The sequence below is a fragment of the Schistocerca serialis genome, chromosome 2, assembly GCF_023864345.2.
Source record: "Schistocerca serialis cubense isolate TAMUIC-IGC-003099 chromosome 2, iqSchSeri2.2, whole genome shotgun sequence".
Classification (NCBI taxonomy): Eukaryota; Metazoa; Arthropoda; class Insecta; order Orthoptera; family Acrididae; genus Schistocerca; species Schistocerca serialis.
This window is the reverse complement of record NC_064639.1, coordinates 474,792,796-474,820,150: the sequence shown is the minus strand read 5'-3', so window position 1 is coordinate 474,820,150 and position 27,355 is coordinate 474,792,796. Positions and strand designations below refer to the sequence as shown.

The 27,355-nt window shown below is 41.9% G+C and overlaps 1 protein-coding gene across 1 annotated transcript; it reads right to left on the bottom strand.

Moving 5' to 3' along the window:
• Positions 1-15,011: 15,011 nt before the first annotated feature.
• On the bottom strand, positions 15,012-24,556 carry LOC126455602 (uncharacterized). The gene is made up of 3 exons (XM_050091363.1): positions 24,520-24,556; positions 18,819-18,979; positions 15,012-16,232 (listed from the first exon to the last, which is right to left on the bottom strand). The coding sequence occupies exons 1-3, from the start codon at positions 24,524-24,526 to the stop codon at positions 15,210-15,212; spliced, it is 1,191 nt and encodes a 396-aa protein (XP_049947320.1). The 5' UTR covers positions 24,527-24,556; the 3' UTR covers positions 15,012-15,209.
• Positions 24,557-27,355: the final 2,799 nt, after the last annotated feature.

The window sequence follows — 27,355 nt, the reverse complement described above, 5'->3', positions numbered from 1 at the left end:
TTCCTGACATTTTGTCATAACAAACCATAGTTAAAACGACGCCTTTTCGAGATATTCCCCGTTTTCTGGGGCTCTGAAGCAGCTTATATTCATACCACATGTTCTATGAGAAATAAAACCCATCAATTACTATGTTTAACGCCACACAATATGCCGACTCCTATGCTATGGTTGTAAAGTAAAACGAAGTCGCATCCTATTGGCCAAGTTCCTCCCCAAGAGGTAAAAATCTAATACACGAGATCCTTCATTTCACGCTCCGCGTTTCAGTGGAATGAGGAATTTCACGCTGTGATGTCACCAGCTCTTCGTCCACGTGCGTATAACGTCCCGCGAGAGGACAGGAAGGACGCTAAGGTGCAAAGTTAAGTAAAGCAATAGTTTCTGATAACATAATTAGAATAAAATCTACATCTACACACCTACACTCTGCTAGACACCTTGCGGTATTTGGCGAATGGTATGTTGTGTACCAATGTTACTTCCCCCTTACCTGTCTCAGTCGCGAATGATTCGCGGGAAGAACGATTGTCGGTAAGGCTCCATGTAGACTCGATCTCTCTATCTTCATGGTCTTTGTTTTTTGACTCTTCTAGGAACGCGCGCTCTCGGAATTTTAACAATAAATCACACCGTGATTCACAACGCATCTCTTGCAACGTCTGCCACTTGAGTTGGTTGGTTCCCAGCGATCTGAATTCAATTGTAATTAAATAATAAGCCAAGATCGCAAAATAGTAGAGACGTTTTATTAATAGTGACCGGTTTCAGTCTATAAAGATCCTCTTCAGACCGTAAGGCACCTCCTTTAGTGGTCTACAGAGACGATGACCACGGACGAACTGTATGTTAGAAGGCACACTCTTCAACTGTTCAAGCGGATCACTGAAGGGGATTCCTTACGGGCTGAAGATGATCTGAACTGATTAAAATCGGTCATCATTAATAAAACATCTTCTCTTTTTTGTGATCAATCCTGATTAATTCACTACCAAAATAAAATAAATTTGGTAAATGCTGAGTGCAGGGGACCCCATATTAGACGATATTAACGATAAGAAGTACAAGAGTGAGGCTCTTTCTGGTGAGATTTTTGTTTAGTATTCGCCGATTTCTTCTTCTGCTTTTGAGTCGCTGTCAACACTGAGCCGGTCTCAACGTTTACAGTCACCACGTGAGTTTGGTCAGGAATACGGGACGGCATCTCCTACACATCAAAGAATTAGACAAGGGCTCCAGCAGTTCTTGACGCAAACTGAAATGTACATGCATCCTCCGGGTGTTCTTTCAGGGCACATGGCGCAGTAAACAGAGATTTACACGTAGTACTGTTGTCGTTTGACATCCAGTCCTCGTGCCAGGCGACAGCTAGCTGTTCCTAGCGCTGTTGCTCCGCCTTTTGTCATAGTTTTGAAAGCGCCCGGGAAGTGGGATCCTTATACAACCGTCTGGGGTACATTCGTTTTTTTTTTCTTTGGAAGTATCCGATTGATTTGGGTCAATATATTTCAATAAATCTTAGTTAAAGTTCACTAAGTAAGGACTAGCGCGTAGGTAGTTTCGTTCGATTTTTATTAAATAAATGAATTTAAAAAAAAACAGCGAGAAGTCCGCTTAGAGACTGTCCCGTACACATATTGTCCATATTCACTTGCGTGTGTAATTTATATCACAGCTGCCGATTGCTATGAGGCGAGCGCACGCAGGTGTTGTCAGCCAACTTACTGTCGATGTGTCCGGGAAAGTAATCCAATTTGACCCAAATGTCCGAGGTTTTCCTAGTCTTTGTCCCGGGTCGGCAAATCAAGAGAGGGCAGGGATACCCATTCCTCATGTGCCCGTCTGGGGCGTTTCGCCGTGACAATGGCGTTTCAAACCACACAGACTTTACACTTGAAAATCATGTTGCTCACAAACAGTAACGGAATAGAGTCAGTCAATCTGTGACAAATGCTAAACTCATGAATTTTCATACATTGACCGACAACAGACATAGACCAGCTGTCCTATGAAAAAACGACTGTGGTCTTGGCATAGGAAATGGGAAAGCTGCAGCTGACTCTACTGTCCCAGAAGAAGAACTGAACCGGTACTTCATAGTACCTACAATCACAACACTAATGGCAAACGAAACAGAGACTCATTGACTATTTCGTGGGGATAATAGACTGCTACCACGAAAAATTCTATCTTCAGTATGTTACTTGCAGTACCGTCAAACAAACCATGAAGAGTATGAGGTCAGCATGTAATAGACACGATGGCATCACGGTCAAAATGATGAAGCTTATTACTGACCCACTACTGCCCACTATAACAGATACCCTCGACCACTAGCCAAGAGTGTTTTTCCTCAGGCCTGGAAACAGGGGCTAGTTAAGCCACTACGTAAAAAGGACGTTGCCAGAGCATCCTTGGATCACCTACCTGTTCGCATTTTTCTGCACTGTCCAAGACCTTATAATATATAATCCACGACCAGCTAATAAGCTACTTAAGTGCAAATAGTTAGACGAATACCAATCAGGTTTTCGTCAACATCGTAGCACAACGTTTGCCGTAATAAAGGTAACAGATGACCTGAACTTGCCGCGTGTGGACAAGAGGCGAATGTCACGTGCTTCTTAGACTTCAGCAAAGCCTCTGAAAGTGTCGAACTCGACATTTTACTTGCCAAATTTAGCAGCCTAAATTTCTCGCAAAGTGCGGTGCAGTGGTTTCACTCATACCTGACGTCTCGCCAGCAGGGCGTCGTGTCCGGAACCATGGAGGTAGGTAGTATCGGGCGTTCCCCTGGCTTCAGTATTAAATCCTATACTTTTTCATTGTACGCCAACAATGTGTCATGAGATTTGTCGTACTGAAAATAAATGTATGGTGATGACCTCCAGTTGTAGGCCTATCTGTGCCAAAACCAGTAAACCTGAAGAATTTCAGTACTGACTCGTGTGCACTACAAAATGGGCTCAACCCACCCAATACCCAAGAGGTACTGGTTGGTCATTCAAGGCAATCCCTACCACCTTCAGTCTTAAATGGGGCAAAAAAATGGAACAAATATGAATTTCTCTTCCTCAACAAGAACTCTAGGAGTAATAATAGATAAAAATCTAAATTATACTGAGCACGTGAGTACAGTGCGCAAGAAGGCATCAGCATCTCTCCATGACCTACAAAAATGTTTAAGAACCTCTTCCCTCTTGACCGGATAAAGGTTCTACAAACACTTACACTCCCAACCACTGATTACAGCGATATTATCTTGCAAGGTCTTTCTTAGGAAAACTAAGGGCGTCTGGAACTGGTTATGAACGCCTATGTTCGACATACTTGTCATGTTCGATTCTTCGACTGTATTTCACCATCATACGCGCGCAGACAAGGGAAGATATTTCCATACATTCTGTCTCCTGCGTTGTCTCATGAACGTAGACTGTTGCTCATATCAATTCTCAACATTAACGCTATTGTCTGAACAATATGATAGGAACGCCTGTTCCTCTCAAAGCAAAATCCTTTCTGTCCCATTCCATCGCTCAAACACTTTCTCGAAGTCCATATCAGTAACAGGAAGCCGACTCTGGAATAATATCCCTCGTTACATTAGAGAGCTGAGTAACATCTTCAGTTTCAAAATATATTTAATGACATATTTACTGAAGGGACACTCATTACCTTTTTACGTTCTTCTATTCAACCATATCTTCCTCATGAACTAGTTTTCTTAGCTGCTGAATATCTTAAAATTGCCCTGCCCCAGAACCTTCTGTATCAGGAAATATCTCTTTTTTACGTCTATAATTTCTTTTTATATCTGCCAGTATCATCATCATTATTATTATTTTCATTATTATCGTTACTAGTTGCAGCAGCAGCTGTAGTAGAATTACTACCAGTAAAAAATTAACCTAATTAGCTCTTTGTCAATAATATTTATTCACAGTATCTCAATAGACACTCAAACCATTTTATCTATTCGTCATATTAAAATTATTGTTATTCATTAGGTTACTGTGATGGAAGAAAGTACTAGGCGTAGAAAAGGAAAATAACAATTTCCTTTCACATTTAGTTACATTATAGTCCTAAGCGAAAGTTAAAGTGTACCCCCAAATTTCTGTCTTCATTCAGGCGGACGATATTTTCGCGTAATCTGATAAAATCTTCTTGAAACATCCTGTACCATGTATGAGGCGTCTGGTCAGGAGGGTAAGATCTGTTTGGACAACTGCCACTGCTCAGTCAGCTGCTCTACTCTCTCTCTCTCTCTCTCTCTCTCTCTCTCTCTCAAGTAGCTGATAATCGTCTCCATGCAGAAAGCCTAGCTGACCTTTCGACTGTCGTTCCGTGGAAAACATTTAGCTTCTTCAATAGTAATAATATTTAATGCATTACCATATGCTACGCTTTTGGAGCCTCTGAAATATGCTGGAAACTTTCTCTACTTCTCCTGTCACTGACAGGGCACTATGATACGCGTATATGAGACAACGTCAACCACGCAGAGACAATGAAAAGAGACTGAATCATCAGAAAATGGGCACCAATGGTCTCCAGAAGCACTGCTGCACTTGTCGGAGAGAACGAATAGACACCGTTGACTTTTTTGTCTGAAGTTCAGGATGTTTAAAGTACAATGGAGGAGACCTTTCTGTTGGGCCACAAATCTTTTCACTTTTTGGAAAGTGTACGATGTAATAGGATCAACGTCCTTCTTCCTAACTCGTACTTTTCCGACAGGGATTGTCTCGGAGATGTCTGCGATAAAGACAGCTCAGCCGCGTCATATCGTTGCCTAGTGAAGGCTTGTATGTGGTTAACACCGCACTGAGAGTTAGCAGGAGCTAAATACCTTCGAACGTACATTTAAGTTTTTCTCCGCTCGTAAGTGTCTCTGCGGAGATGAAAGCTCAAACCTTTCTTCCTCTTGTCAGCTAGAATAGTATTCACCTTTCGATAGCCATGATTCCACTGGTGTTGCATTCGCTTTGCTTGACTGGAAATCTAGTGCATAGATAATGCTTTTTTTTTTCCTTCTGTTCTGTTTCGCTCGAAGTCTGTCCACTATGGCGAAAGGTGATAGCTAACCGGAGAAAATAAAAAAGATGAAGAAAAGCTTGTTCCCTACTCAAGCCCAAGAATTCGTGTATCCAGTGAGGGATTAGGTTGAGAATGAAAAGGAGGAAAATAACGCCTATTTCCTGTTTATGGTTGTTGCAAGAGACATGACACCGATTGTGGCGAAACTGGTACAAACAAGCAAAAGCAGCCAATGAGGAAACAAATGGCAACTCTGAATGACTTTCAGAAGAGTGGCAGCCATCGTAGTTCGTATAACACATCACAAGAGAAAGGATTATGCAACACTTAGAAGGTGCTTATGTTGCATCAAGAAGACTAGCTCCTTAAAGGCGGGACGTTTTCATTGCTTGCGGACGGGAATGAAAAAGGTTCAGTCACTCAATTGTAGATGGTGTACGGATGTAACCGTTCAGTGGGCGAAAGATAAGTGGACTTCAGAGTAAAATATTGAATTGTTTGAAATTGTGTCGCAAAAATGACGCAATTTTCAGCATAAAACATAAACTAAACTGCTAGAAGTAATGAAATGGTGCCGTTACCATTAGATATAAAGTTCTCAGTTTTTCACAATAGAATGTGATTTAACAAAATGTTTACTAGACATTTTTCTCGTTTTGGTCCATACTACCGTCTGTAAGCTGCCCAACCTACAATCTTTGCAACAACAGTACCAGTACATGCATCCCACTGTCAGTGGTATCAGAACAGATGTTTGGAAGGTAGAAGACGAGCTACTGGCATAATTGAAGCTGTGGGGAAGGGTCGTGAGTCGTGCTTGGGTAGCTCAGTTAGTAGAGCACTTGCCCGCGAAAGGCAAAGGTCCCGAGTTAGAGTCTCGGTCCGGCACACAGTTTTCATCTGCCAAGAAGTTTCGTATCAGAACAGTCTTTGATTATAACTTTCGAGTCGTTCGTTTCCGTTATGGGGACCTTTACCTCAAAACCGTTACATTTGCAGTGATACTTCAACCATCTTTCATGGCGACGAGAGTGTTTTCAGTGGGATTTTTCCATTGTCACCACAGAAACAAAGTACATGCGGATTCAACTGCATGTTTAAAGTGCGCAATTTACAATGGCAAGCAGCTACATACCAAAATTACAGCCTTTCCAACCGTCAACTCCAAATTAAATAAGCTTCAGGAATTCAGTCTTTATCACATAATACAACTGCTGCAATACTGAAGTAATGTTTTTTGTACTGCCTTTGTTCTCTCTCTCAATGTACTGATAAGCTTATTTAACATTCGTTTTCTCACCGCGATAAACATGCATAAATCTAATATTTTGTTTAGTTCGAAATAAGTAAATAAGTAGATGACTCATAAAATTAATAATAATAAATTATGAGCGTATGGCATTGGTGGCCGGGAGTCCCCTCGCGGGGCGGTTTGGCCGCCGCTCCACAAGTTCTTTAACGCCACTACGGCGACTTTCGAGTGAATGAGGATGAAATGGTGATGAAAGACACACAACACCCAGTTATCTCGAGGCAGAGAAAATCCCTGACCCCGCCGGGAATCTAACCCGGGACCCCGAGCGTGGGAAGCGAGAACGCTACCGCAAGATCACGAGCCGCGGACATAAAATTAATAACAGGTTAATTATAAACTTTGCGATTCGTATCTCGTAACCAAACCATACGCGTGATCCCTTAATACTTAAAGCGCGAGCAGGTCGTACTGTGTCATAGTTACATGAAATTTTCTCGTGTTAAAAATCTCTAAGAGAGTTCCGGTTTGGAATAGATGAAAATTTGATGTATTCTTAAAATTTCATTCGCTAAATGTATTCAGATCACTTAGTAGCAAAAAAATTCCCTGCATGTCGAAAATGCGGTGTAAGTCCTCAGAAAATGATTTTTCGTAAACAGTTCGTCTATTGTCTTAATAATTTGCTGCCGAAAATAAAAGTGAAACGCAAACGTAGTGCTGTCTTCCAGAATACACTGATGCAAGTTCAATCTGTGTACAACGAACAAGTAGTTTTCGAGTTTGAGCGAGTTGAATGGCCGGCCCCTGTAGCCTAGCGGTTCTAGGCGCTCCAGTCCGGAACCACGCTGCTGCTACGGTCGCAGGTTCGAATCCTGCCTCGGGCATGGATGAGTGTGATGTCTTAGGTTAGTTAGGTTTAAGTCGTTCTAACTCTAGGAGACTGATGACCTCAGATGTTAAGTCCCATAGCGCTTCGAGCCATTTGAACCAAGTTGAATGGAATGTAAGATTAAGTGTGTGTTCCGCGCGGACCTGCAAAATCTGCTCCATGCCTTCACGTGTTCCTGCTGAACTGTCCATCCTAAAGTAATTTTGAACAGACTATAGCATTCTAATCGCGCTCCTTACACGAATGAAACGGTAAGAACCCCAAAGAACTGGTGCATTGGGAAGTACTCCCTGCCATGCACTTCAAAGAGGTTTGCAGTGTATGGACGCTGATGCAGATAGCAGAGCTAGATGTTCAAGAGGTAGACCATCACACGTCAAGAACTCTCTCACGTCTGGTACGATGTTCCCAATGGCTATGGTAGTGTGCTGGCATCGTCGTGGACGTGGAGGGATGTAATAATTTCCACTGCAGGAGGATGCAACACAAGGGTCTGGAAAATCGTGCAGAGTGTGCCTAAGATCTTCCATCTCAGATGTCACGTTTGGGTTTATTTCCATGTCTCATGAACTGAGGACAATGTTTGATGGTGATTAGTCCTACGACGGAAAAACTCCCATTTATGTATCACCAAATTTGTGATTCGAAAACTTCACTTCCCATCTATGACATACGCAGAGTTCATATAGCTGAAAAAAATGATCATACATTTGTTACACGAAACTGTACTGAAGTCAGCCTATAAGGAGGTGACCCGTTTATGTGTTACCAAATTTGTGATTCGAAAACTTCACTTCCAACAATGAAATACGCAGAGTTCACATAGCTGAAGAAACGATCACGAAGTTGTTACGCGAAACAGCATTAAAGTAATCGGATGAGGAGGCGACACCGCAAATTGCATGCGGTAATAAATTATTTCTACAGAGCAGTGACACTCTTTGTCGTCAGAGAAGTCCTACTATTTCAAATGATTGTTTGACTGGTCACAGATAGGACTAATCAACTAAGAAACAGATAATAATATTCATCGGAATCAATATACAGTCTAAGACGAAAAAAAAAGACGCACCACGAAGCAATCCGAATGGGACGGAAATTGGTAGATGTGATGTACATGTACAGATAAAGAAATGATTACGATTTCAAAAAAACTAGTTGGTCTATTCAAGGGAACGAGCTTCACAAATTGAGTAAACCAATAATGCGTTGGTCCACCTCTGGCCCTTATGCACGCAGTTATTCGGCTTCGCATTGTTTGACAAAGTTGTTGGATGTCCTCCCGAGGGATATCGTGCCAACGTCTGTCCAGTTTGGCGCCTTTTCTCGTCAAAATCCCGAACTGGTTGGAGAGTCCTGTGCACAATGCTCCGAACGTTCTCAGCTGGAGGGAGATCCGGCGACTTTGCTGGCCAAGGTAGGGTTTGGCAACCACGAAGACAAGCAGTGAAAGCTCTCGCCGAAACAGGGCGGGCATTATCTTGCTGAACCGTAAGCCCAGGATGGCTTTACACAAACGGCAGCAAAACGGGGAGCAAAATATCTTCGACGTGCCACTGTGCTGTAAGGGATGACAACCAAAGTGGTCCTGCTATGAAACGAAATGATACCCTAGACTAATACTCCTAGCTGGCGGGCCGTAAGGCCCGCGACAGTCAGCTTTGTATCCCACAGCTCTCCGGTGCATCTCTAGAGACGTCTTCGGCCTGGAATCTAATTTAATGCAGTGGAATTGTCTTCAGTGATGGTTTAAAATGGCTCTGAGCACTATGGGACTCAACTGCTGTGGTCATAAGTCCCCTAGAACTTAGAACTACTTAAACCTAACTAACCTAAGGACATCACACACATCCATGCCCGAGGCAGGATTCGAACCTGCGACCGTAGCGGTCGTGCGGTCTCAGACTGTAGCGCCTTTAACCGCTCGGCCACTCCGGCCGTCTTCTTCAGTGATGAGCCCCCCTTCGAACTGAGTCCCGATGACCAGCGGGTCGTTGTTCTTGTCTTATATTGTATATGTAAATTTGACCTTCTACCAAAGAAATAACAAATCACATTAAACAGCTCAAAGAAAATTTTAAATGGAAAAGATACTAGAGGGATTTCAAAAAGTGAGTTACACGCCATTATGGGATGCCAAGTAATTTTTATTGAATGCTGCATTACAATTCAAAGTGACACATATACACGACGCTATTTTTCAGTATGTATGTTGTGTCCGTTCTTTCGGACATACGCGAAAAAACAGACCCATTTTGATCCAGCAGCCATTGTGAATTAAGACACAACTGAACTGCAGACATTGGTTGGGAGCGGGCACTGATTGTTACTTAATGTAATGAAAAAAATGTGTGATTGCTTTTTCAGTGTTTTTCGGGTAGCACTTCTTGAAGGTGAACAGCAACTTGCTGAGTGTCGGCTTTTCTTTCCTGTGATAATAATAGTAAACATGACGACAGACGCATCCTCAGCAAACGAATCTATACTGGTTATCCGCTTATCCATAGAACGTTTTTTCCCCCGAAAGCCTTAACCTCCGTTGTTTTTCCAGCTTTCTTTTATTTGACGAACATTTCTTTGCCATTCTTCACAATAGCGTTTGCGTTTATATTATACTGGTTATCCGCTTATCCATAGAACGTTTTTTCCCCCGAAAGCTTTAACCTCCGTTGTTTTTCCAGCTTCCTTTTATTTGACGAACATTTCTTTGCCATTCTTCACAATAGTGTTTGCGTTTATATTCAGAGCTGCAAAATTTCTAAGATTACACCGTTAACAGGGAGCAGCAGGCTTCCAGCACGTTTTTCGAAATATTGTACGCGCGTAACACACAAACCATTTATCTAGACTGACCTCGTACATCCTGACCAAGAGAATGACATGGAACTTTTCCACTCATAACTTTCGAATAACTTCTTTCCGACATTGTTCAGTACCACACAACAAAAATAATAACACCTGCAACAATATAAATGACAACAAACAAAATCACAGGGTGTAACAATTGCACAGCACGGCAAGCTGCCTGAAACTCGGCCACAGTGTGAGCGGGAAGTGCTGTTACGGTGTGGTGAACGTTTGGCAACTTCAGGTGGTTGCTGCGGCTACGCAGTCCGTGTCTCCCTATGGGCTTTCTCCCTACTACTTCCATCGTAGCTGTCAATCCTAAAGCAATTTTGAACAGGCTGTATATTAATGCCTCTATGCACGCTACAATTAGTATAATTTTGTCCGCGCCATTCCTTTCAGGAGCGATGTAGAGGATTGTAGTATATTCGTAGAGTAATCAGGTAAGATGGTTTTTGAAATTTCGTAAGTAGGTTTCTCGGGATAGGTTGTATCTATCTCCAAGTATCTATCTCCGCAACACTCTCTCGTGGGTCAAACAAACCTGTAAGATTTCTGCTGTTCTCCTTTGTATGCATTGAATATCCCCTATTAGACCTATGTGGTACAGGTCCACACGCTCAAGCAGCATTCTAGGATGGGTCGCACAAGGATAATTTCATCTCAGACCATACGGGACATGTCATTCCATGATCACGAACTTCCCTGGAAAAAAAAATGTTAGACCTCTACATCATACGTGTTTAGAAATAAAATATTTTCATTTTATATTGGTTTTTGTAAATCCTTTGAAAAATGTATATTTTTTAGATAACTCTTAAAACAGTAGAGAAGCAAAAAAATATAACTAATAAACGAAATGTACTGAAGGCCTGGCAGACGTTTTGCTTTGAAGCTCCCTTTTTATATGTTAAAATTTAGCTCACACACACACACACACACACACGCTTATGGACTTTCTTTTAACTTGCAAATTTGAGAATAAAATAGAAAAATTTTAATTTTTTTCTACTTAAAAATATTTTTTCTAATTTGTAAAGTCACAGAATGATAACCTTTCTTATTACATTACCAGATACAACCTATCTGTTTATGAACAATATCTTCTCTGCTCCAGGTATACATATTATGTAAATATTTATTGCTAAAAATTTGAAAATCACATTTTTGTGAATTTTCACGAATTATTTACTCAAAAAATCCCCATCACAGAACTTATGACAACTGCACAATATATTCTTTGGTTAATGTGTTAGTAGTTACTGCAACGAAGGGCAACATTTTTCCGTGTAAAGTGTTCGGAATTTTTCAACATTCTGCATATTTCGCATCATTCAGTTTCTAGTCTCTAATATGCATGTTGGCAACACTCTTCCAAGCTCTCTTCTGTTTGTAACAAACGAATAAGAACTTACAAATGAATCATTTTGCATAGACATCTGTGTTTGGCTTGAACTTTTTGTTAGATACAGTGTCAGTGAGGAAATACAGTAGTGAAATGGTGAGGTGTGTGGACTGTGGAAAAAGACACAAGAAAGTGCTGTTTAAGAAAAGTGGAAACACTTGCTGGATATCTGTCATAGGTACTGCAGAAGTATGTTGGTCCTCAAGTAACTATGTCACCATTAGATCCATTATGCAGGAATTGGTATACCCGCTTTAACAAGAAATTTAGTGATAACCCATCTCAACGATCACCGTCACTGGAATGTGAAACTGAAGAAGACAGTGTAGGTGTTCACATTCCTGGGTATGAAATCGTTTGATGCGTTGGCTGTTAGCATTTCTGTTGTAGCCCATAATATATCACCCCTTAAATCCCCAGGCATGATAAGAAGCACAAGAAGAAAACTGAACGTACAAAGAAAACTGGAAGAACTTGCAACAAGTTTTACACAAACAACATCTTCAAGAACTTGTGAAGTGTATAATGTCTATGCGCTTGGTGCTGAACCTGAAGGCATTGATATTAACACACAATGTTATGTGTGTTTTCAAAATCTAAACAATTCTATTTCGGTAGCCACCGATTCTGAGAAGGTGCAATTACTGACACTGATACCAAATAGCTACTCGAGGAGCAGATACAGAAATAGATACCCACTTCCTCACATTATTTAATTTCTGAAGCTCGTAAAATAAAGAATGAGAAGGGTGTTTGGGCATAGTCAGATTCCTACTGTATTGCAACATGATACACTTAATGTTGCTCCAGAATATTACGTAAGTGATGACAAAGACTGCAGCAGGCGAAGTCCTAATCAGGCTGATATTACTTCTGTTAGTGAAAAACGGTGAAAAATTAAGAAGGTAAAATGATACTGGGCAAGATCAGTAAGAGAAGCATATCTCCTAATGAAAACGGAGAACCTGAATTTAAAAATTCGTCTCACAAAGTTCTACTCCTTAAGATCAAAATGGGTAAAATGTCAGCCAGTGCAAGAAGTATGCATATGTATTTACTGCAGTAATTTGAAACTTATTTCTTTCACCATCATTAGTGTCACAGGGAAGAAATACACAGAGAGGACCTGATTCTTTTATGTATATGTCAAAAGCCGTAAGATAAATCTTGGTTGCACGAGTGTGTTCTGGTGCTGAAGGGATGACCGTGGAAGCATTACACCTTCAGAATACAGACAATGAGGTAACTTATACATTGTGGGAGGGAGGAGGGTTGGTGAAGAAGACGGTGAAACTAGGGAAGCTTGTTACAGAGGTTTGGCATTGGGTTATGAAAGGAGTAGCTCATCATAATACGTGCAAGATTCTGAGACAGGCCGTAGCAGAGGTAAAATCAGAGACGTCCCAGAATACTGATGCATTAGTTCTTCATTTCGACTTTGCTGAGAACTGGTCTCTTGCATCAAAGTTACCACTGGTACACATCACATGTGACAACATTTACATGTGTTGCTCAATTCCTTGGACCATTACACGGTTTTGCTACCGTCAGTGATGATCTCATTCATGATATTGCATATGCACGCTGCACTGCCAGCATGATAATTGATGACGCAGCATCTGGAGGCCATACATTTCCTAAATGTTCGTATGTGTGATGGTGCAGCAACTCATTTAAAAACTGCTTTCAGCTTTATGAACTTTGAAAACACTGTACAGAAATTGAGACAAAAAATTGGATATTTTCCGCAACATTTCATTGAAAAAGTGCATGTGATGGGGTAGGTGGCCTCTGTAAACATCTTGCAGCAAGATTTAATCTCCGGTGTGAAGCTGTTAATGCTATAATGATGCTATTGGATTCGAACAAACCATATCAAAATTATTACAAAACAAAAACTTTTACTGCTAAATGAAAGTAAATTACGGGAATTCCATTTAAAAAGAGACAAGAGTGATTTGCTATGAAACCAGTGATAGGAATTCAGTCAAGTCACTGCTGGGTCGCATCCCAAAGCGACACATACATTGCAAGAGCAATTCTCCACGAAATACGGTCTGTTACTCTGTTTCAAACGCAGAGACCTCAGTATACTTTAGAAGGCTTTGTTGGTAACAGCTTTATTTCTTGTGTGTGTGACAATCAGTGGTGGGTGGGACAAATTATTAATACCTCTCATGAGCTGCAAGATGTATCCGTCTTCTTTATGACACCTCATGGTCCAGCATGTTCTTTCAAATGGCCATCATCAACATATAATTGTGCAATTCCCATTTACTAAGTACTGTTCTTGCTGGATCATCCTTGTCCATGTACAAATTCAGCTCGGCTATACAAGTTCAATGAGGAGTAGATGAAAAAAAAAGAACTGTTTTCAACAGTGCAGTGTTGATTATTACAATGTAGGCAACTTTAATTAATGAAATGTCATAAAGACAAATCATGACAGAAGACAATAAAATTTCTGAATACTATCAGATATAGAAAAACCTGTATATACGAAGCTATTTTCTGTATCTAATTTTTTTATAAAATGCTTGAACAAAATGAACTAGTGTTTTCCCACTCGCTTACAAGGCTGTAAAATAATTATTTAGACTAACCTGGTCGTCCGATTCCAGTTGTGACTTATTGCTTTGCAGTCATAGGACACGTTGTTTCATCGTTTATGAAGTACGCATTTTTACATTTGTGAATAACTGAAGCAAGTTTCCAATCCTCGCAGTACATTGGAATCTTATCAAGATTCGTATTATTACGCACTGTGTTTACAGGTCGGTATAAAAGCTTTAGTGTTTCCTTGTAAGACGACGTATTAATTCTTCATTTCTGTGGACGCATTGCCCGTAGTTGCTTTACAATTCCTGAACGTATTTTCGTTCCGACGTTACAACTAAAAGAAAATGTATGTTTTTTTTTCACTAGACGCTTTACGCTTTGTTGAGATAAAGCAAAATAAAAAACAGTAAACTGTGGTGTGAGAAAAAGTATGTCATGTAAAACGCAGCAAATGCATAATTCTGCAGAAGAACGAAAAATTAGACTACAGTTATCAGTCTACAATGAGGAAAAACAGCAAAGATGTGCTAGCACACGGCATTTCTGGATGTAGGCGAGAAACCAAGCAGAAATCACCGTGAGTAAAAACTGACATACTCTTAACGAACTGTTTTTGATGTTAAAAACAAATCAAGTTGTAAATATCTTTAAGCACAGACCACTGCTAATGCTATACCTCAATAAAGGAAAACGCGTCTGGTAAAAAGAAACATGCATTTTCTTGCAGTTGTATGACGGAACGATTCTCTCACGACGTATTAATATCTAATTTTGATAAAAAAAAGTATTGCGAAATAGTGCACTGATTTGTAGTCAATCTGTATCTAGTGAATGAGTGCGTTAAGTACTATCCAGTGTCGTATTTCACCTTAGGAGCAATGTCCGAAATTCTACGGATATATTATGGCACTGTCTTTATCAGGCTTACATAATTAAGCAAATCACACTAAAGTTCTCATTAGGGTTATATTGTAAAACAGGAGTAATGAACAATAAAACTTTTATATTTCGACAAATAATTTATTGTATACACAGGTATGAATGAAAAAAGGCAAATGTCATTTCCAGTAATTTGTAGTAAAGGTGTACAATAAAAAAAGTCACGAACTGGAATCGTCCCACATGATCTGTTTCGGGCACTTTCTTTTACACGCAGTGTCATACACTTATTGTGTTGAGAGGCAATTATGTTACTTGTTTACAATTATGCTTCATCATCGCTGTGTTTGTGTTTCCAATGGCAGTGATTCCGTCATAGCGATCAGCCACATAAGCTCTGGGGGTACGAGTCCTTCAGAGGGTTGAGCTTCTGGTAGGCGCCGTATTTCCGTAAAAGGACACCACGAAGACATGCTGCTGGCCCTTGAGGGTTTCCAGGGCATCGCATCTTCCAGCATACCGGATATCATACTTGCCAGCAGCCTGTCAATGATCGAGACGTCACCTGATGGCTCAGACGCACTCTGCCATCCCCATGGGCTCCAGTACCCGCCAAATGGGCTTGTGTAGCCACGATACATTCCGTTAAGAAAGGTTCCTGAATTTATAGACTCCCTGGGAACACTGCCGACGTTTTTCTGCATCTCACTGGGGTTGGTAAACAGCTCCTTTATTATTTCAAGCGCTACCTTCACGGCATTCGACATTTCGTTTCGTTTGTCTGGTGTTGACTCTTCACGTGGAGTAAGATTTATGGATGTTATGGTTGGTGTTGACTCTTCATGTGGAGTGAGATTTATGGATGTTATGGTTTTCAAGAAGTCATTCAGAATATCGTGGAACATTTCTCCGCTCCCAGTTTTGTCACTGGCTGAATGTGAGTGAACATTTTCGGACTCCCATCCGTCATGATGTTCAGTGCCTTCGTCAGAATTTCCAAATACAACGTACGAGGTGCCGTCCTTGTAAATCGCATCTTCGTTACCCACCACCTTCCTCCCATCACCGATTCTCCGAAAGACGACATACGGGTAACTGTAAACGATTTTCTGTTTGTTACCAACACTCTTTGAGTCCTGAGGCTGCAAATCAATAGTGTATGTACTCTCAAGAGCGCCATCCGCGTTATCAGATTCAAATTTCACATCTTCAACTGCCTTGTAGTCGCCTTCGCTATCCTTATAAACGCTCAGTTTGTCAGATACGATGCCGATGTCACCAAGTTTCCAGTGGAACGCGTCGGTGTCCTGAGATATTTCGTTGTCATCGATAGTACGGCGTATCCTGGTCACTTCATCCTGTAAACAAAAAAATTTCTGTTACATGACTTCTAAGACCGATGGTTTAAGGGGCTGAACAAACCAAATTTTCGTCAGTGCTTGAGTTGTGTCAAGACAATACTATTTATTCCACTGACTACACATTATTCTTTTTGCTATGAGGTGGTCGCTATTCCCAGTAGCCACTTGCTCCTCACAAAACAACACCAACAAGACGGCTTCCGCCAGTACCAGCTGTTCCTGCAAACATAAAACTGCAACACTGTGAAGCCACAGTAATACGTACTTCGGGAACGGCCACTGGCTCAATAAACACATCTAATCCGAGGAATCACGAGCGTAACTCTCTTATTAACTGGGTAACTGAGTGAGTGCCTCAAGAATTATGATTCATGGGAAACGATGATTACTAAAATTTTATTTAAAACGCATCTACTGTGAAATTTATCAGAACATCTTATCTGTAATAAAGTTTTAAGAAATCACAGTTAACTTGTGTCTTCTCTTTGGCAACATAGAATATTTCTGTTTTATATAATAGATGATGATTTCTATTATATTGTAAATTTCTAGACATTAAAAAAACTCACAAGACTCACATATAAACTATTTAAAACCACAAACAAATACAATCTATCTTTCTTCACATTAAATTTCTAATATTAAAAATTATAATTGTTAAAAACAAATAATGATCTGGTGTGTTTTCCTTTGGTTGTAGGGAGCTGGCATATGGGAGAACATTGTGGGTGATTAAATGCAAACTGTTGGTTGCTCTTGATGAAATGGACTGGGACAGAGGTGCACTTGTGGGGTGACTGTAGTTGGCGTAGATAAATGCGAGCATTAAACGCGATTGTATCGAGTTGTTTAGTGAATTCCGATTCCATTCGTTGCGAGTTGTCATCGCTGATTGTGGTGGTAAGTGACAAATTCTGCATAAGTAAGGGAGAGACTTAATTTTGCAGTATATAACCTTCCTTCAAGAGGAAAGCACGCGCGTGTGCGTACCGCAACCGTCGGCTGGAATCGTCGACAATGCAATCCCCATCCCTGCCTCGAAATGTTCAAACCGCCATCGTTCGTGGATCGCACTATTGTTTGCGGTTATTGCATTAACAGAAAACTGTTATTTTAAGGGGCTGTGTAATATTCAGTTTATTAATACTGTCTACATGTAATTTTGTCGAGAAAGTTTGCTCGATTATTTTAAGGATAGTCGTTTTCACACATTCACAACAAAATTAAAGAATTGCTATTTCGAAGATATTTTTTTCGAAACCCAATAATTGTCTCCTATTGCCACGCATATGTTTGAAATTTGGTTCAAAGATACCTGCAACCTTCCTCTGTAATGATGCAAATGTGTGGCGCCCTGCGACGTTACCCTCGGGCATGGCGACAGTTCAAAGAGCAAGGTGTCGACACACGCGAAGAAATATGTACCTGTCAGTAACTTCGACACACATCCAGCCTCGTGGCTCCTCAGGTGCTAGAGTAGCTGTGAGACTGAGTTTGTGTTGGAAGCCTCTGGCTGGTACATTTTTAACGTGCTCAACAAACGTGGATGGGTGGCGTCGAGAGCGTTGGCGAACTGGAGGGTCTTAGAGGGACCGTTTGCCCTTTTATCCATGCGCATGTTCATGTCGCATCGGGCTGAACAAGCATAAACACCGTTTACTACTTCGGATCCCGTTCGGATGTGATCGATTGGTTTTGAACGTTCCTAAGTCGTTCCACCGTGTATACTAGAGCAAAAATTGCAGTCGCACTACACTCCAAAGAGATCAATGGGGTTGCAGCCTCAGGATGTCCTTGGAATTGAAACCCCCTGGCGATGGCAGCAGTGTCAAATGTTGTCAAGAATTTGGTCCTGTTGTTCATCGCACAGTGAACTGTCATTTTTGCCTCATGGGAAATGGTGTCATTAAGACACTTTATGCCATCCGCTGAGGCCTCTTCGTGTCAATTCTGAGCGACAGGTCCGCAGCTCGTGGTCTAGTGGCTAGCGATGCTGCCTCTGGATCTCGGGGTCCTGGGTTCCATTCCTGGCCGGGTTGGGGATTTTCTTCGCCCGGGGACTGGGTGTTTGTGTTGTCCTCATCATTTCATCATCATCATCATCATGATCATTCTTGACAGTGGCTAGACTGGATTGTAATGGACTCCTTTCTTTCCATTCTTGTGAATTCCAGAATACTGTTATCATTATTAGGTTATCAACTGGATTGCGGTATACGTATGCAAATCGGTGTGGTATATGCAGTGTGATTTATCATTTTCAGTTCTTCATCTGATCTTGAAGCAGGCCCAGTAGACCGCGTCTTTCGGTGTATGGAAAGTATACCTTCTCCTTTGTGGCTTTTGAAGATAGTACTTGCTACAGATACTTGAAACCTATCACAGAGCTCTACCCGTCTCTCCCACCTCATACCATTCTCCCAGTCCTTATTTTCCATCGGTTTCGGTTCCCTGGCTCTCCCCCAGATGTGTGAGTAACGCTGGTGTTTATCTTCTGTAGTAATAAGGACCAGGAGCGCGAAGATAGCAAAAAATAAACTAAAATAAAAAATTAAATAAATACATAAATAAATAATTGTAGACCTGGTATGAGGGGTCGACCCCGTCAACACATCCAGGGCCTGTGCAGAGCCGACCTCCGTTCTCATTGCCGTCAATTCTGCCAAGAGCAGCTAAGCATAAAGCGAGGACCACCACACAGGTCCACGTGGCGGACAAGCAGGCGCACCGTCGTGGCCGGACTACTGAAAATAAAAACATATACAGCACGCCTTACTCCGCATCACGCGCAGCGATTCCTACGCCACGAAACTCATATTTCACAATGATGACATAATTTCTACAAAATTGAAAAGAAAATAAGAGTATATTATTGTACTACTGGCGATAAACGTCTGGATCCTTCAATATTGTTTAAATGCGTTGTAGCAACACGAAAGTTTTTAAAACAGGTGTCAGTATTTTTTCCTATAAATAGTATTACTGTTTCTCAAAAAAATATTCACCTTTATAATTTATACACTTTTGCATGCGTTCGAAACAAACATGGGGACTTTTACTTGCGTTTTCTGTTTGATATAATAGTGTAAAACGAAGTGGTCAGGAGATAAATGAGGCGGATACGGCCAGTGATATGGTAATTGGACCAAAAGCTCAATTGTGTAACTTGCCTTGCGTTACATGGCATTGTCGTGCTGAAAAATTCTACTTTCCAGCGTGCAGACATTTTCAACAGTATGGATTCCTCTAGTGAACATGTCATATTCTCAACCCACTCTCAAGAATCTCCGGAGAGCAGCCGACATGTCAAGACCGACATGAAGTTCTTTTGGAGTGACGTCTAGCATTCGTCAGGTGCCACGATTTCTCTGTCGCATTAATGCCAGGCTTGTACGGCGCATAATGCTATAGACCGCCTGTGTATTTATGTGATGTTTGATTTTGGCTAACGTTGATACAGCTTGTTCATCTCGTCATCTTGCTAGGAAGTTCAGCTTACTGAGAAGTCGGCTTTAGTTGCATTCAAAATCAACAACGCCTGTGGAAGAGTTTTAGACGCATTGAGAAAACGAGAAACTAAGAATCGTTTATTTGCTTTGTGATGGCCGGAAGATCGATGGGCTCTTACGGAAACATGGCAAATAGTGTTCATCTCTCTCATCAATGAAGACATGAAGCCTTTTTCGTAATATTAGAAGAATCAGGTCTTCAAAAAAAAGGGTATGTGTGGCATTCCACGCGAGTGAGGAATGATGTATATGGAGGCAGACTATTAGAACAGCCAAGAACAAGAGGAAGGAACATGAACGATACATCCGAATAAAATTAAAAATCAACTTTGGCGAAGCACTGCCTCAGTCTAATGTGAAATAAAATACGACGATGGTGCAAACACCAAGTTTCTGTGACTGAATAATTAAGAAGTCTATCGAAAGAAATATGTCGGAAAATCCAATACACCGGACTACAGGTTTCAATTTAAACAAGCCTTGGGAAAAATCTGGAAAGTTGTGGTAAGTTCTCACGGGACCAAACTGCTGACGCCATCGGTCCCTAGCCTTACACACTACTTAATCTAACTTTAACTTACTCTAAGGGCAACACACACACCCATGCCCCACGGAGGACTCGAACCTCCGACGGGGGAGCCGCGAGAACCGTGGCAAAGCTTCCAAGACCGCCCGACTACCCCACGCAGCCATGTCTTGGGGTTCCGCACTGAATGTCACTTTATTAGAATCTCGCCGGCCATCTCGTCCACTAGACCTTGAATACGTTGAGAGAACGTGAGAATAACTGTCGAAATACAGAAGTCCATAAAAGACGTATCGGGTGCCAGGACTCGAAATCTGCAACAGACAGCGCCCTGACACCAGTCTGGAAGAAGTCCAAGCAACAATACGCGTAACAATACAGCTCTCAACAAGCGAAGAGGATTGCTGTGCCGGTCTTCAAAATATTGTGCATAAAGTGGAAGCAACAACTCGGTTGAAGTACCGAAAGCACAACATTAATCAGTCACACTGGGAGGGATTATACATACATTGCGGACGAAGCCCGAGCGGGATTCGAACAGCAGTAGTTAGTCTGGCGTACGGCGCGCGAGACTTGGTCTGCTGCGCGTAAAATTTCGTACCTAACATTGCGCCGCCTGCCTTTCGTCGGTAGCCATTTACACTGCACAAGGAAGGGTATCCACATCGTCCTGCGACGTAGTTTTCGAATTGTGAACAATCTATACTCCACAAAAGCGCTTTCTATGTTTGCGTTCTGTATTGTGTCCCATGCTGCTTTCGTATCGGTCTGTATCTTTGTTGGCACACTGCTCGCACTCTACATAGGATTGACATGGGGAATTTCGATTATGTTGATGTTTCTAACGCCATGGACGAGGAAAATGGCGTTTCCCGCTTACAGAAGAGGGGTTGACGATTCTCATTCTGATCCAGATTTCTGCGTAGCTGAATGCTCAAATAAGTAATAAATAATACAGTAATGTAGTGGACGTTTGAAATAATGTATCGCCTAAATGAATACTCATGAAACGCTTCTGGTAGTAAAAAGTATCATGAAAACCGCACACAACAATTTTCTGCAAAGCGTGTTCCGATGTGAATAAGAACCAGAAGGGTAAAACGTGCCGCAGAGAAACGTTCTGATGTTGCCCCAAATTGTGATGTAGCTCTTTATATGCCTGAATGTTACAAAACATACCTCACATTGTCCAATTATGAGTAACACATGCGTACACAAGGTTTAGATCGGAATAAAAACATGGTTTAGAGAAACGTTTTATATGTCTGCTAATTTTACTATTTTATTATAAGAATTTAACATTACATTAACCAGATTTCATAATTTGAAATGAAACTTCACACACATTTATTGCATTCACAGCTGCAAAGCTATCATATTCGAAAAGTGTGTTGAAAGTAGCAGCCCAACTACCCGTCCAGGGTTGGTTCAAATGGCTCTGAGCACTATGGGACTTAACATCTTGAGGTCATTAGTCCCCTAGAACTTAGAACTACTTAAATCTAACTAACCTAAGGACATCACACACATCCATGACCGAGGCAGGATTCGAACCTGCGACCGTAGCGGTCGCGCGGTTTCAGACTGTAGCGCCTAGAACCGCTCGGCCACCATGGCCGGCTCCGTCCAGGGTATTTTATTGTCTAAATAAGAAGCCAATGGTTTGCATTCGATGTGGATCTAACTCAGCGCATTTTACCGACTGTGCGCAGATGCTTACAAAAACTTTTGGCTGCTTTCTTACCCGAACAGAGTACTTTCGGTGCTCAACAATGACATAGTTGATGACTGCCCGTTGGTTCTTGTCTCGAGGCCTTCGGACGACGTTTATTTACCAGTTCTTCTGACGTTTCGTCTGCAGACTCCCAGCAATGGAGGGTGGAATCTCAGACAATGCTAGCCACCCACCCAGAAAGTAAAAAAATCGTTAAACAAACGTCGGCCAAAGATCCTATGACAAAAACAAACAGGCAACACCTCATCAAGTGTTGCCGAAAGACAATTTTGTATTCATTAGTACTCGTTCAGATGTCGTGCAGCTAGCTTATTTACAAGTTTCAAGCATTCGGGAACGGGTAGAACGGTTGTAAAGACGGATAATTAGAGCTTCCTTGTGTTATATTCCTTGTAGAGCAAACTTCTCAGTAACTTCGATGAGTCGGACATGCATTTATGTCCTACACAGCACAAATGGTTATGAAAGAAATGAACACTGATACACAAAGGAATTTGACAAACTTCTGGGAGTATGACCTACATCTAGGACATTGGTCGGGAAACCGCTCTTGGCCCTTTGAGACAAAATATACGTGCGGGTCCTTGCGGACAGTGCGAATAAAAGAAACTTCGCGTGGCCCATGGACACAACTTGGTTTTCGACCAGCGGGAGTTTCTTTTGAAGAAGTGGCGTTACGCGGGGGGTGTAGGTCACTCACGCCACGTGCAATCGCAGCCACCCGCACCGCTTCTGCTGCTTACGATAATATCTCCGAAAGTGAGGGCGGCTTGGGGAGGGGGGAACAATGCTCCGAAGACAGAAAATAAAGCAATTGAAGGGGTATCCACTCCGTTGTAGGTTATGGAACAGTTTCTCGTAAAGTGTACGATCTGGCGAAAGAAGAAGATGACTAACAAGACAGCATTTGGAAAATCAATTTAATAATAAGTCTGAGTCGGAAATAAGTTAAGCAGAAGATGATAGAGAAAAACAAATATAAACAAATATAAATAAAAAATAAAATCAGTTCTAAGTATAGCTGGTTTTCTTATTTCTATTTTTACATGCTTAATTGCTGTGTCGTTATCCTTAGGCGAGTGCTTTGAAGGGAAGATAGCGTTTGCTGTTTTGTCCTTATTCGGGGTCTACATATTTTCTTTCTTTATTCGGGTTTACATATTTTCTTTCCTTTTTCGGGTGTACATATCCACGCGACCAGTGATTTTGAACCATAAACCTTATAAAGAGTAAATGGGGAAGTCGTCTTATTGCTGAGAACCTGGAACTGTGCGTAAAATTAAAAACAACGTATAAACTCGACTTATCCTAATTTTCCAAAGACATGCAAGGGCATTGTTCATATTACCTTTTGGTAGTAATTGTCATGATTTGTTTTTATGGATAACTGGAAATATAATGTTATCAATAAAGTATATCGTAATGTGTTACATAATGTTTCATTCAGTGCACCTAAGTTTCAAGTAAGACACGAAAGTTGACAGAAATTACAAATAAATTTTATCAATATACAGTGTAGTTAAGAACTACAACACGTTTTATTCGACGTACCTGAAGTTTAACTAAGACTTAAAACTTAAATAAAGTCTATTACATTAATTTTAGAAAGCATTGTGGAGCGAAAGAAGACATAGTCGTACGAGTATTGAGAAAGGTACATTGAGGTGGTTTGGACGTACAGACATGATGAACGAAAGGATATAGACGAAACAATTCATATAGATTGAGGACCTTTTTAGCGAAGGCCACCTTATAATTAACTCACTCGGTTCGAATAGGCCTTGAAAGGCCCAACGGTACCGACCGACCACCGGATCATCCCCAACCGATAGGCGTTACTGGATGCAGGCGGATATGAAGGAGTACGTGGTCAGCACACCATTTTTCTAGCTGTTGTCAGTTTTTGTGACTGGAGACGCTACTTCTCAATCAAGTAGCTCCCCAATTGGCCTCACAGGGGCTGAGTGAACCCCTCTCGCCTACAACGCTCAGGAGAACCAGATGGTCAACCATCCAAGTGCTAGCCAACAGCGCTTAACTTTCGTGATCTGACGGGGACAGATGTTACCACCGCGGCAAGGACGTTGGCATAGGCCAGCTTTGGTTCAAATGGCTCTGAGCACTATGGGACTTAACTTTTCAGGTTATCAGTCCGCTAGAACTTAGGAACTACTTAAACCTAACTAAGGACATCACACACATCCATGACCGAGGCGGGATTCGAACCTGCGACCGTAGCGGTCGCGCGGTTCCAGACTGTAGCGCCTAGAGCCGCTCGGCCACCCCGGCCGGCGCCAGCTTAGGGATACCATAATTACGGAAATAATGTCGCACCTATCTGCACAGTTGAAGTTTAAAAAGTTTTGCTCTCAAAAAAGTTTCGATCTTCGTGCTGTTGGAATGAGGCTCTTTTGATTAATGAGTGTTCCGACCACTGACCTACGAAACTTCGTCTGTGTATAACAGTTTGGTAGTGAACTACCGATGAGAGAAGTACACGCATCAGTGTCTCACCTGACATAGCCAGAACCCAGAAGCTGCGCGTATTGTAAGTTAGTGCACACTGAACACCGTGCGGCGCTGCGCAGCTCATAAAAGTGTCCTTCCGCCGTGGTGAGCAGGGGCCGTATCACCGGAGCAGCTGCGTCGCTGCTGCAGGCGTGACAGGCGCGCGTGCCAGACGTGTCCTGGAGCTGCACCGGCGCCGTCTTTGTTATCATAACAAAGTGCTCCGCAGCTGCTCCTGCTCCTCAGCTCTTTTGTGACCAGGATCCAAACTGCGTTGGACGGTGAACACGGTTCGGCCATGACTCCATGGCATTCCGATAAGAAAACAACTTTCCCTCCCCAGTTCACAACATACAGTTCTACATCTACATCTACATACATACTCCGCTAGCCACCAAGCGGTGTGTGGCGGAGGGCAAAGTCGTAGTTTCCCCCCCTCTGTTCCACTCGCGGATCGCGCGAGGGAAATACGACTGTCTGAACGCCTCAGTAACGAGCTCTAATTTCCCTTATCTTTGCATGGTGATCATTGCGCGATTTGAAAGTTGGTGGTAACAATATATGCTCTACGTCCTCGGTGAAGATAGGATTTCGGAGTTTAGTGAGTAGCTCCTTCCGTTTAGCGCGTCGTCTATCTGCTAGTGTGTCCCACTACAAACTTTCAATGAGATTTGTAAGGCTCTCGCGATGGCTAAATATACCAGTCACGAATCTTGCCGCTCTTCTTTGGACCTTCTCAATCTCTTGAATCAGACCCAACAGGTAAGGGTCCCATACAGACGAACAACACTGGACGAACTAACGTATTGTAAGCAATTTCCTTTGTTGAAGGACTGCATCGCTCGAGGTTTCTACCAATAAACCGCAATCTAGAGTTCGCCTTGCCCGTTACTTGTGTAATCTGATCATTCCATTTGAGATCATTTCGAATAGTCACACCCAGATACTTGACGAATGTTACCGCTTGCAAAGGCTGGGCATTTATTTTGTACTCGTTCATTAATGGGAATTTTCGCCTTGTTATAAGCATCGGGTTACACTTACTAATATTGAGAGATAACTGCCAGTCATTACACCACGCTTTTATTTTCTGCAAATCCTCATTGATTGGTTCACAACTTTCGTGTGATACAACTTTCCTGTAGACTACAGCATCATGGGCAAACAGTCTAATGCCGATGTCAATAACATCAACCAGATCGTTTACGTAAATCGTAAAAAGCAGCGGACCTATTACGCTGTCCTGGGGCACACCTGAAGTTAGGCTCTGTTAGAAAACTTTCTATCCAACCGCATATGTCATCGGACAGACCGTAAGCGCGGACTTTTTGGAGCAAGCGACAGTGCGGAACGAGTCGAACGCCTTTCGAAAGTCGAGTAATGTGGCATCAACCTGGGAGCTGGTATCTACAGCATGACCGCTGTTTCCTAAAACCGTGCTGGTTTCTGCAGATGAGCTTCTCAGAGTCTAGAAAGGTCATTATGTCTGAACACAAAATATGTTCCATGATTCTACAACAAATCGACGTCAGTGAAATTGGCCGGTAATGATGTGCATCCGATTTTCTACGCCCATTATAGATTGCTATGACCTGGGCCTTCTTTCAGTCCCGTGGATCTTTCCGCTGTTCCAAGGATCTCTGATAGATAAGAATGGTGCTATATTTGTAGCACAGTTAACATATCATTTTACAGGGATACCGTCTGGGCCAGATGCCTTCCTGGCGTCTAAGGATCTTAACTATTTTACAATCCCACATACACTAACCACTTTGTCAGCCATCCTTGCGTTTGTTCGATAGTTGAAAAGGGGAATGGCGCTGCAGTCCTCTACCGTAAACGAGTTTTTGAAAGCTAGGTTTAGAATTTCGGCCTTCTGTTTATCATCATCCGTTACATTACCTGTACTGTCAGCAAGAGGAGGTATTCAATTATTTGTAGTGTTTGTAGATTTTACGTACGACCAAAATTTTTTAGGGTTAGTTTTAGAATGTGCAGATAAAATATTGCTTTCAAATTCGTTAAAAGAATCTCTCGTTGACCTTTTGACAGCTGCTTTCATTTCACATTATTTCTGTTTGTCAGCGGGGCAGTGACTACGTTTAAAACGACTGTGCGAAATTCTCTGCTTTCTGCTTGGTTCCACACACATAGCAGTCGCAATCAGTATTGATTTTTGTTTAGTAGATATCATAAACGGTATATATCATCACCTGTTAATTCTCTTGTGGCTAGCTCGAAGTAAAGTTGTCTAGTTTTGAAGACTTTCTCACTGAGATATCTCATATTTTGTCAACAGGTTCACTAAACAACCACAGGAAGATATTCAGATTTGTAGCCCACAAAAATGAGCTCTTCTTGACAAAATATCGCGACGACAGTTCAAAAAATTTGGCCACGTTTGACGCCGCTGAATAACTGTAGTACAGTTGTAAAACTTCACAAAGAGGTCAGTCAGTTTCTATAGTGCACGTCCTTGATGCAATATTTTTGCTCGAAGCAGCACTCAAGTTGCGAATAAACTTATCGCTAGAAAATTTCTCCCACGTTTCTATCTCTCTTTCTCTTCACGTAGTGACCTTGTTGTGTGTAGCTTGCTTGTAAAACATGCAAGTTTTATCAAAAGTTTCAAATGGCTCTGAGCACTATGGGACTTAAGTTCTGAGGTGATCAGTCCCCTAGAACTTAGAACTACTTAAACCTAACTAACCTAAGGACATCACACACATCCATTCCCGAGGCAGGATTCGAACCTGCGACCGCAGCGGTCGCGCGGTTCCAGACTGAAGCGCCTAGAACCGCTCGGCCATTCCGGCTGGCGCAAGTTTTATCACTTTTGGAT

Excerpts from the sequence above, each read along its gene's own strand:
- LOC126455602 (XM_050091363.1), bottom strand. Across the intron at positions 16,233-18,818 it reads GGGTCGACCCCTCATACCAG|GATGAAGTGACCAGGATACG; the intron begins GTCTACAATTAT and ends TTTTGTTTACAG.